This window comes from Psammomys obesus, unplaced genomic scaffold, assembly GCF_907164565.1.
Source record: "Psammomys obesus unplaced genomic scaffold, mPsaObe1.curated_primary_1811, whole genome shotgun sequence".
Classification (NCBI taxonomy): Eukaryota; Metazoa; Chordata; class Mammalia; order Rodentia; family Muridae; genus Psammomys; species Psammomys obesus.
This window is the reverse complement of record NW_026585504.1, coordinates 16,462,633-16,473,236: the sequence shown is the minus strand read 5'-3', so window position 1 is coordinate 16,473,236 and position 10,604 is coordinate 16,462,633. Positions and strand designations below refer to the sequence as shown.

The window sequence follows — 10,604 nt, the reverse complement described above, 5'->3', positions numbered from 1 at the left end:
TACACAGACATAAACACACACACACACAAACACAGACATATACACAGTAAGACACACACTAAAATAAGAGAGGGGCCCAGTTGAGGACAGACAGGGAATTAATGGGAGTGGGAGAGAGATTGAGAAAGGGTAACAGTGTATTTGTGTATGTTGAATACAGTAAAAATCCATTGTGGACATGTATGAAAATGTCAGAATGAGCTGGATGATCGCGGCACACACCTTTAATTCCAGTACTCAGGAGGCAGAGGCAGGTGGAACTATGTGAGTTTGAGGCCAACTGGCCTATAGAGCGAGTTGTAGGCCGGCTAAGGCTACAAAGAGACCCTCTCTTGAAAAACCAAAAAAGAAAGTCACAATGAAACCAACTATTATGTATAGCTAATACATGCGAACAAAAACATTAAAAGTTAAAATAAATATGCAAATAAAATGAAAAATAGAAAAACCAACCTGTGATGTGAGACTCTCTAAAAATTTTACATTGATATGGACATTCTATTCACACCTCCATTTATATGCATAAATGTATATCCATTTGTATGTAACACATTATTTTATCTAAGTAATGATAAATATTCCTACACATGTATAGCCTCAGTCCCTGGCTCTCAGTGACAAAAACCTGGAGCTAAATAGTTAAGGGGCAATGCTGCCCACTGCCAAGCCCGCAGGGTATAATGGGGTCTCCTGGCAACCCTGGGAGACTCTTCAGTGTGCCTACCATGTGCTGAGCGGCAGAGATGACGCTGTAGCGGCCCAGAACCCTCTGGACGAGGGAGGTGCTGGGAGATGGTCAGAGGAGAAACTGCCCCCCTGGAGGGGGCAGGGCACATTTTCTAAACTAGATCTTGCAAAAAGCCAAAACCTGACAGAGACGCTTGACACTTGGGGATCACTGCTGTCAGCTTTGGGGAGGCCTTAGAGGCCTAAGTGAAGAGCTGGGAGCTCGCTGAGGACAGTAAGAACTGATTACGGCACCCGGCACCGGGCGGGGCCAGGGATGCCTAAGTGACTCAGTGGAGACCCAGGCTCAGGGACTGTCATGAGAGGGAGCGTGAGCTCAGAGGCTGCAGCCTCAGTGACTCAGAGACCTGGGACCACGACAGAAACCAGATTGCTTGTATGGTATTGGAGCAAGGTCATCAAATCAGCCTTCTTTGCCCCACAGTCCTAAGAGTCCTTGGGATGATTTAAAGCTCTCTAGCCAGTCAAGAGTCCTGAGTATTTTTGCAAATAAGGAAACTGAGGTACACAAAAGGGAAAGTGAGTTGGGTGGTAGGGCTGGCGTTTAATCCCAGCACTTGGAAAACAGTGGCAAGTGGGTCTTTTTGAGTTCCAGGCTAGCCAAGGCTATGAAGTGAGGTCCTGTCTAAAAAACAACAAGAAAGGAAGAAGGAAGGAAGGAAGGAAGGAAGGAAGGAAGGAAGGAAGGAAGGGAGAGAGAGAGAGAAGGAAGGAAGGAAGGAAGGAAGGAAGGAAGGAAGGAAGGAAGGAAGGAGGGAAGGAAAAATTATTTGCCTGCAGTGATGGGTTTCAGGACTTGGACTTTTGATCTTGAACCTGCGTCTCTCTGTCCTAGAAAGGAGCATGCCAGGTTGGCTTAGGGTAACAGCTGGCCATAGGTGTACCTGGCCTGTGCAGCTTATCACACACCTAAGGAAACACGGAAACAAAAGGTCGCTGGTGCTCTGGGGAATAGGAGGCACTCTTGGCTAAAACTGAGTTTGGGATTACCTAAGGTTTCACTTGGCTAGTATTCCTGTCCCTCAGTGATGCACACACACACACACACACCTGTAGCTTTCTGGAGAGGTACCTGTGCCCCAGTGGACTGGGATGGGGATGGGTGCTCAGCTGGCCCAGCAGGTGCCTAGCGGTGTACCACAGAAATACTTGTATAGAGTGCTACCCATACACCTAACTCTAACTATTTGGTTAACACACTACCTTTTTTGTCTCCAGACCACAGTTTCCTTAAGGTAAAATAAGTTTCCCCCAAATGCTCTTTAAAGTACCTAGTTCCAATCCTTAGACTCCTGTTCTCCTCCGAGCCTTCTGCCAATGACCCCTCATGGACACAGGGTTCCTGGGACCCTTTATTTACATTGCCCACAGCCAGCACCCTAACCTGTAACAGGTCTGTATGGGTCAAGGCTGAAGACTGGTCCAGCCAACCCAAGGCTACCAGCTTTGGCCAGTGGTTGAGGTTTAAAGCTGTACAGGTTTTCCTTGGTATTCAAGCTGGTGTGTGGGATATTCCCCAGCCAGACCCTGGGTCCTTAAAAACTGGCCAAAGGATAGGAGCAGAAAGGCTAGAGGACTTGAGATAGTCCTAGAGCCCCAGTGCTGAGCATCATAGTCTAGAAAGGAGGGGTAGAGGAGTGGGGCCCCACCTACCTGGTGAGGTCATGGGAAAGCAGCTCTGGCGCTGACACCTGGGGAAACCCGTTTCCAGGCTGCTTCCCACGCTAGCTCTCCTGGGAACCAACTAAGCCAAGCCCCAAACAGGGAGCCCCACACCTGTCCCCCCTAGTCCAGTTCCCATCACCTGTTCCATCTGATCTAGCCCCCACCTTAAAATCAAGCCTCAGTTACCAATTCATCTACCCAGGGTTGGGCCTTGGGAAAGGTTGTGAAGGGGCATTGGGCTGACGGCTCCAGGAAACCACAGAGACAGCAGCTTCAGAAACAGAAGGTTTTATTTGCACATTGCACTGCTTACCTTCTAAGCTATGACCTTGGGGAAAGGGATGGTCCTTACCCCTTCCTCCTTCAGGCTCTTATTTGCAGCTCCTCCCCCTCCCTTTGCTGGGCCTTGACTCTCACTTCCTGCCCCTCTGCTGGCCCAGCCAGTTTGGGCAGTGTCTAGGGAGCCCTGAGACCCAGTTCTTCCCAGGGAGCAGTCCTGTCCTCCCTGGCCTTGGGGCTCGAGGGCAGTCCAGGTGTCTGCCTTCTCCACAGCTGTCCACCTGTGCTCTCCTTCTCCGACTTCCTCCTTCCAGGCCCAGTACTCTAATCTGCCTCCAGTCCTCCACTTCAAGCCTCACTTTCTGTTTCTCCTCTCAGTCTCTACCGGCCTCTTCTTTGTATTCACTCCATCCATCTCAAACCTCTCCAGCAAGGCTGACCACCTGTCAGCCCTCCAAGAAGCCCAACTGTTTTCCCTGCTTTGTCACACCTGTGCTGGGAGAGAGAGAGGACCCCCAACGAGGGGCCTGCATCCAGCCAAGCTGACCTGTGGCCCCGCGATGAGGAACTGGGCATTCCATCCCAAGCTGCTCACTCACCCATTCCGATACTGATGGTATCAACCCACGAAAACCAAAGTGCTGGGTTTTCCTGTGAATCTTGACCAGAGAAACCCAAATCAGAGCCAGCCCTCGCATAGGACGGAGGCTCACCCTGGCTTACCAGAGCACACAGCTCAAGGCTCATGTCCACTGTGTTCAATAGAGAACTGAGTCCCAGGGCTTGGCTAGGCCCCGCCAGTACCCACTGTCCTAGGGTCCAGAAGTCTCAGTCCACCTTCCTGCCTCTTTGCACTGCCATAGCTGCTCAAACAAAGCAGAAGAACTTCTTCCAGCGGCAGCGAGAGAGTGTACGCACACCTTTCGCATTCAGTTTCTTCTCCAGGCGGGCTTTGTGCTCAATCGCACTGAGAATGGCTGAGTCAAACACCTCCTTCAAGTTCTTCTGCGTCAGGGCTGAGCACTCAAGGTAGCAGCAGGCCCGGATCTTCTCAGCCAGACCCTGGGCTTGCGGTTGGGGTACTGGACCCTCCCGGCCTCCTTGGTCCAGCTGAATTAATACATTGACATCGTCCCTCAGGTCAGCCTGAGTGCCCACCAGCAACACGGGTGCCTGGGGGTTGTGAGTGCGGATCTCCGGCAGCCATTTTTCTGTTATGTTTTGGAAGGAGCTGGGCTGCACCACGCTGAAGCAAGCCAGAAAGACATCGGTATCAGGGTAGCAGAGGGCTCGAAGCCGGTCGAAGTCCTCCTGGGGTGGCAAGGCTAGCCGTTAGCAAGACCATTCCCTCCACACTGGAATCAGAATCTGCTCACTTGGGGGTGGAGACCCAAGTCCCAAAGCCCAAAGCCTGCTCCATTCCTCCTCCATGCTGAGCCCCTCCCGGCCTTCAACCCTCTCCGACCCTTTGCCCAAGGCAGGCTCCGCCCAGCTCTCACCTGTCCCGCGGTGTCCCAGAGCTCGATCCGCACCGGGGCTCCATCTACGAGGACTTGCACTGCAGGGGAAAGCAGGGGTTAGGCACAGCAGCCTGGTCCCTCCAGGCAGGCCTCACCAGCGCCACCTCCGGGCCTGCTCCCGGGGTCTTCCGTGCCCTCCCGCCAGCACGTCCCTGAATGCACAACCCCACCCCAGCCTCAGGGGGCCAGGGGCTGTAGAACGTACCAGAGAAGGTGTCCAGCGCCGTAGGCCGGTAGCGAGCGGGGTACCCATTGCAGGTGTAGCTGACGATGAGGCTGCTCTTGCCCACCGCACCGTCGCCCACCAGCACACATTTAATGCCCAGCTCCGGCGCGCTGCCCCGCCGCGGAGGAGGGGTCGGGGCCGGGAGAGGCGGTGGCTCGGCATCGCTCAGCTCCCGCGGCGGCATGGCCCGCTCCCGGGGTAGCAGAGGGGCCAGCCCGGACCAGGCTCCGGGGCGCTCTGGGAAGCAGGTTCCGCAGCCGAACGCTGACAGTCCGTCCGAGCTGGGCACGCCCGCTAGAGGCTAACAGAGGGTATATATGTTGGACCCCGCCCACCTCATCTGCATGTCCCAAGTGGCCCGGACACCGCCCATCGACCCGGACCGCCCTCTGCAGAACACCCAGGGATAGCAAAGCATCCAGAGAAGAAAGGGATACGAAAACATGGCACCACAAATGTAAAAGGACAAAGACCCGGCATGTGATATTTTGATTTATTGTTAGTAGGAAGACGCAAACTACAGAATCCATAATACAGCATGTTCAAATTAAACACATCACCATTAAACCTTTTCTAAGCTAAAAAAAAAAAAAAAAAGCTTTTATACATATAGTGGTATGAGTATTAGACATCGGTAATTTTATTAATATACTGCAAGTGAGAATGCAGCCCAGAGTGCCCACTGCCATACAGAAAGCCCCGCATCTGTTCCCAGTACCCTGCCCTGTGTGGTGCTTCCCTCTAACCCAGCAGCCTGCGGGTGGAGGTGGAAAGGGCAGAAATCCAAGGCCATTCTCTGTGGCACGGAGACAGATGGAGACCAGCCTGGGCTACAACATGAGACCCTGTCTCAAATAAACAAATATCCTCCTGGTATGACGGCTGGTCCATACCTTCACTCCCTGCACTGTGGAGGCAGAAACAGAGGCAGGGGCAGCGGCAGAGGAGCTCTGTATGTTTTAGGCCAGCTTAGTCTACATGGTAAGGTCTAGGCCAGTCAGGACTACAGAGTGAAACTCTGTCTCAAAACAAGCAAAACCTGGTGCTGTAATCTGTGATAGAATGCTTGCCTAGCATAGTGAGGCCCCGTGATTAATTTCATGCACGTCTATACAGTTAGAACAGCCATTCAGACAGAAGCTTCGGAGCTTCACGTTGGATTTTATACTTCCATTATCAAATATATTTTAGAATTTTTAAAAACTGTTTTTTTGGGGAGGTTCAATTCAGGGTTTCTCTGTGTAGCCTTGGTGTCCTGGACTCACTTGACAGACCAGGCTGGCCTCAGACTCAGAGAGACCCGCTTGCTTCTGCTTCCCCAACTGCTGGCATAATAGGCGTGTGTCACCGCGCTCAGCTGTTGAATATTTAGATTTATTTTTAATGTATATGGGTGTTTTGTCTGCATGTATGTCTGTGTACCTCATGAAAGCACTGCCAGAACAGAAGCCAGAACAGAATGTCAGACCCCCTGGAACTAGAGATACATACAGATGGTTGTTAGCAGCCGGAAGGGTGCTTGGAACCAAACTTAGGTCCTCCGCAAGAGCAACAAGTGCTCTTAACTGCCAGGACCTTTCTTCAACACCACCCCCATATATTTGAATATTTATAAGTCCCCAAAGTACCTACTGTTATCCTTTGGGGAGGGGGTTGAGACAATGTTTCTCTGTGTAACAGAGCCCTGGACTAGCTTTGTTGTCCAGGCTGGCCTCAAAATCACAGAGATCCACCTGTCTCTGCCTCTGCTGGAATTAAAGGTGGTATATGCCATCACCCCCAACTGTTATCCTTTTTAAATAAAAAGTTTATTTTATTATTTGGTTTTTGAAACAAGGTTTCTCTGTGTCATGCCCTGGCTGTCCAAGATCTTATTTTTAATGAAGCGTATCTTACGTGGCTATGACTATGTGCATGTGAGTACAGCGAGGAGACCAAAAGAGGGCCTCGGAGCCCCTAAAGCTGGAGTTACAGTGATGAAACCGCCTGAGCAAGTGCTAGGAACTGAACTCAGGTCCTCTAGAAGGGCAGCATGCACCTTTAACTGCTATGCCATCTCTCCAGCCCAGTACCTAATATTATCATTATCATGAAAGCCCATCCTAATTACCCACTTGCAGATGCTGTTTCTGAGCCACCTACTGTCCTCGCCCTAAAAGGAACTTACAGACTCAGACAAGACTTCCCAGGTAGCTGTACAAAGGTCATCTAGAGAGCACATGAGAGAGTGGCCTGATGAGAATTTAATCTCTCCTGCAGCCACAGCAGGTGACACCAAGCCCAGAATCCTTTTTGACTTTGGAGGAGGCAGTTTTCATCTCAGCCTGCACAAAGATCACTGAGACACTTAGACACAGGCAGACAGGCATTCATGAGCTTGGGGACAGGACGAAATTGCAAGGAGGAGAGGCTGTGAGTAGTAAACAGATATCTAGTACACTTGCTCCCCAGCCTGACATGGTGCCACTCATCACAGCACTTGGGAGGCTGAGGAAGCAGGTCTGCCATACAACAAAGCCAGTCTAGTCTACATGAGGAGTGCCAGGGCATCCAAGGCTGCACGCAAGACCCTGTCACAAAATACAAACAAACGAAAATCTGCCTTTGAAAATGGCTACAAAGTGGCTGACTTGGCCACTCTTGGGAAACTGCAGGCCCACTTTTGTATTCCGATGTCTACCTCCCCTATTCCCTTTATCCAAATGTCTAAAGATGCTAATGATCCTAACTGTTGCCACAAAATCCCCAAACTCCTCAGACACATCCCCACGGGTTTACTTATCCAGTTACTGAAAGGTGTCTGAAGTGTTGTCCTTCCATTATATCGTGCTAGAAAGTCTGGAAGCTGCCCATTTTGTCCTCACTGTCAGAGCTCTATAATGAAAGGCAAAGTGTAGCTTCTCTGAAAGCCCCTCTGGTGCTAGCCATCTATGATTTGGGAGTCCCGGGGAAGCTGCAGAGCTGTCCAGGACAAATTACTCAACACACACACAAACACACTTAGTTCTTTGGAATACTCTTGTCCTTTGCTCTGGTTTGAGCACCTTTGTTGGACTGGTGGTGTGGCTGAGTTGGGAGAGTGCTATCATGTGTGAGGTCCTGGGTTCTGTTCCCAGCAAGACAGACATCTGGAGTGAAGGCACATTCCTGTAATCCTAGTGCATAAACAGTAGTGGCAGAGCAGGGTATGGTGGCACACACTGTTGATCCGGGCACTCGTGAGTCAAAGGCAGGCAGATCCCTGTGAGTTTGAGGTAAGCCTGGCTTACTTATTGAGTCCCATGCCAGCCAGAGATGCACAGTGAGACCCTGTCTCAAAACAATGAAATAGAGAAGTAGAGGCAGGAACATGAGAAGTTCAAGGCCTCCTTGGCTATGTGGCAAGTTCAAGGCCAGCCTGGGTATATAAGAACCTGTCTCAAAGGGGGAAAAAAGCCAAAAAAAAAAAAAAAAAGCTTTATTAAAAATATAAAGTTAAAGATGATAGTTTTTAATCCTTTCTGAAGACATACAAATACTACACTAATGGGGCAAACAAGGGAGATGTCTGCTGGGCATGAGTCCACGTCCTGCCTTGGTCTCAGACTGGCCATTCTTCTTTGGTCTCCTGGGTGGAGACACTTTCTGACCAAGGTCCCTCATCTGAGCTGGTTTAGGCACAGTCTTGTCAGCAGGATGGGGAGGGAGGAGACAACCTAGGAGCTGGTGAGTCACCTATTTCTCAGCTAAGGACTTGGAATTCCGAGCTACATCTGAGAAAGTCCTCTTCCACATGCTGGAGCTATCTTCTGCCCCAACTTCCAGCCATACTTGCTAGAATTACAACCTGGCACCAACATTATGTGTTGGATAAATGGTATACTCTAGAATGAGGACAGAAAACAGACAAAAGGAGCCTAGAACATCTGTGGACAGAAAGTAAGGAGGTGTTAAACAAACAAACATGACAGGGAAAATGTAGGTAGTTCATATGGACAAGAAAACAACTGGAAGAGTTTGTGATGGTCCAAACTGAGCTATCTGAACATCAAAGCAAATCAACATTATAACCTAGTATAAGAAAAAAATTTATGAATTCACACCCACAAATGATTTATACATAAATAAACTGAGGATCAGAATTTTATATAATGTTTTTAGAACTTTGGCCTTGAAGGAGACAGAAAATAAAAAATTTTTTGAGACAGTATGTCATGTAGCCCGGGCTGGCCTTAAATTATGGATGGTCTTAAACTCTTGGTTCTTCTCACACTGTATCCTGGTTGCTGGGATTATTAACATGTAGCATCATACCTAGACTAACCACTTTAAAATGCACGTGTTCACGTGAGAATACATGCATATGTGTGTACATATGTACATATGTGGAGGGTGGAAGCCCTTTTGTCAGGTATACCCCTAGGAGGAACACAGTTTCACAGTTTACCTCCTTTGGAACACATCTCTCATTGGCTCACCGCTTACCAATTAGACCAGCCCGACAGGCCTTCCAGTCCCAGACTGATCACTACCTGGCATTTTGACATGGTCCTGGGGCTGGAATTCAGGTCCTTGTATTTGTTAAGGCAAGAGCTTTACCAACTGAGTCAGGAGACAGGGGCAGGGGCAGGGGCAGGGGCAGGAGAATCGTAAATTCAATCCAGCATGAACTACATAGCAAGGCTTTATCTCAGTAAATAAAAAACAGGGCTGCAGAGATAGCTCAGCAGGTTAAGTGCTTGCTTCCTGAGCAAGCATGATAACCTGAGTTCAATTCCCAGATGCCACCTGAAAGTAGCTTGATCTTACACATATACAAAGTGTCCCTCCCATCTCTCTCTCTCTCTCTCACACACACACAAACACACAAAAACAGAAGGGGCTGGAGAGATGCTCAGCAGTTAAAATAACTGGCTGCTCTTCCAGAGGTCCTGAATTCAATTCCCAGCACCGACATGGGGGCTGGAAACCACCTGTGACAGGATCTCATTCCTTCTTCTGGTATGTGTGAAGACAGATCGCTAGTATACAATTAATTGATTAAATAATTAATTCTTAAAAAGCTGGCCAGTAGTGGCACACTCCTTCAATCCCAGGACAGTGAAGAGGCAGGTGGATCTCTGAGTTGAAGGCTAGCCTGGTCTACAGAGTGAATTCCATGACTGCCAAGGCTACCCAGAGAAACCCTGTCTCAAAAAACAAAACAAAACAAAACAAAACAAAACAAAACAAAACAAAAGCCAAACAAAACTCAAACTCTTTGCCACCACAATTTTCTTGCTGAAAAAAAAAATTTTTTTTTTTAAACAAAACCCTACAGTTTCCAAGAAGTGTTTTAGTTCCATACAAAAGTTCAGGGAAATAAAATCTATTTTATCCGGTTTTTCTTCTGCAGACTCCATATCCCTACTCAAGCCTGATGTCGAGAATGGGCCCAGAGATTAGAAAGTTCTGAAATAAAGAAAACGAGGAAAGGAAAAATCTTATGGGCCGTTGAGATGATTCATCAAGTAAAGATGCTAGCCACCGAGCCTGAAGACCTGAGTTCACATCCTGGACCCACATTATAGAAGGAGAAAACTGACTCCCACAAGCTGTCCTCTGCTCTCCACATGCCTGCTGTCCAAAGGCACAAGCACTCACACACTAAATAAATTAGTAAACCAAAAACAAAAGTTAAATTAAAAAGAAAAAAGGAATTACATATTTAGCATTTATTTACCAGCATTTTAGTGATGATGACGACTACACTAATATAATCACTAGGTGACGTGATTTCTAAATCTGCCAAATAATTGGATAATGAGAGCGTTTGGGAGTTCGAGTAGGTGGTCCTGGTTGAACTGTCTCTTGGTGTCACTGTTGAAGCCTCTAGCTCTCAAGGTCTGTCCCCCCACCCCATCCTCCATATTATCCATGGGCCATCAGCTCTGGGCTTCTATCATGTCCTTTCCCTTCCCATTTTTTACCTTTAGCCTCCACTTTTCTCTTCACCCACCTCCCGCCAGCCAACCCCAACTCCATGTGCCCTCAAATCCTTAGTGCCAGTACTTGGTAGGCAGATCTCTGTGAGTCCGAGGCCAGCCTGGTCTACAGAGCCAGTTCAAGACAGCTAGGATTACACAGACAAAACAAATAGCCCGAATCAAACCAAACCAAGCAGAAAATATCTTTCCTGGGGGCTGCCA

At 48.8% G+C, this 10,604-nt stretch overlaps 1 protein-coding gene across 1 annotated transcript; it reads right to left on the bottom strand.

The window, feature by feature from the left end:
* Positions 1-2,684: 2,684 nt before the first annotated feature.
* Rhov (ras homolog family member V) lies at positions 2,685-4,726 on the bottom strand. The gene is made up of 3 exons (XM_055603728.1): positions 4,417-4,726; positions 4,191-4,249; positions 2,685-4,002 (listed from the first exon to the last, which is right to left on the bottom strand). Exons 1-3 carry the CDS (start codon positions 4,619-4,621, stop codon positions 3,559-3,561), a joined length of 708 nt encoding a protein of 235 aa, XP_055459703.1. The 5' UTR covers positions 4,622-4,726; the 3' UTR covers positions 2,685-3,558.
* Positions 4,727-10,604: the final 5,878 nt, after the last annotated feature.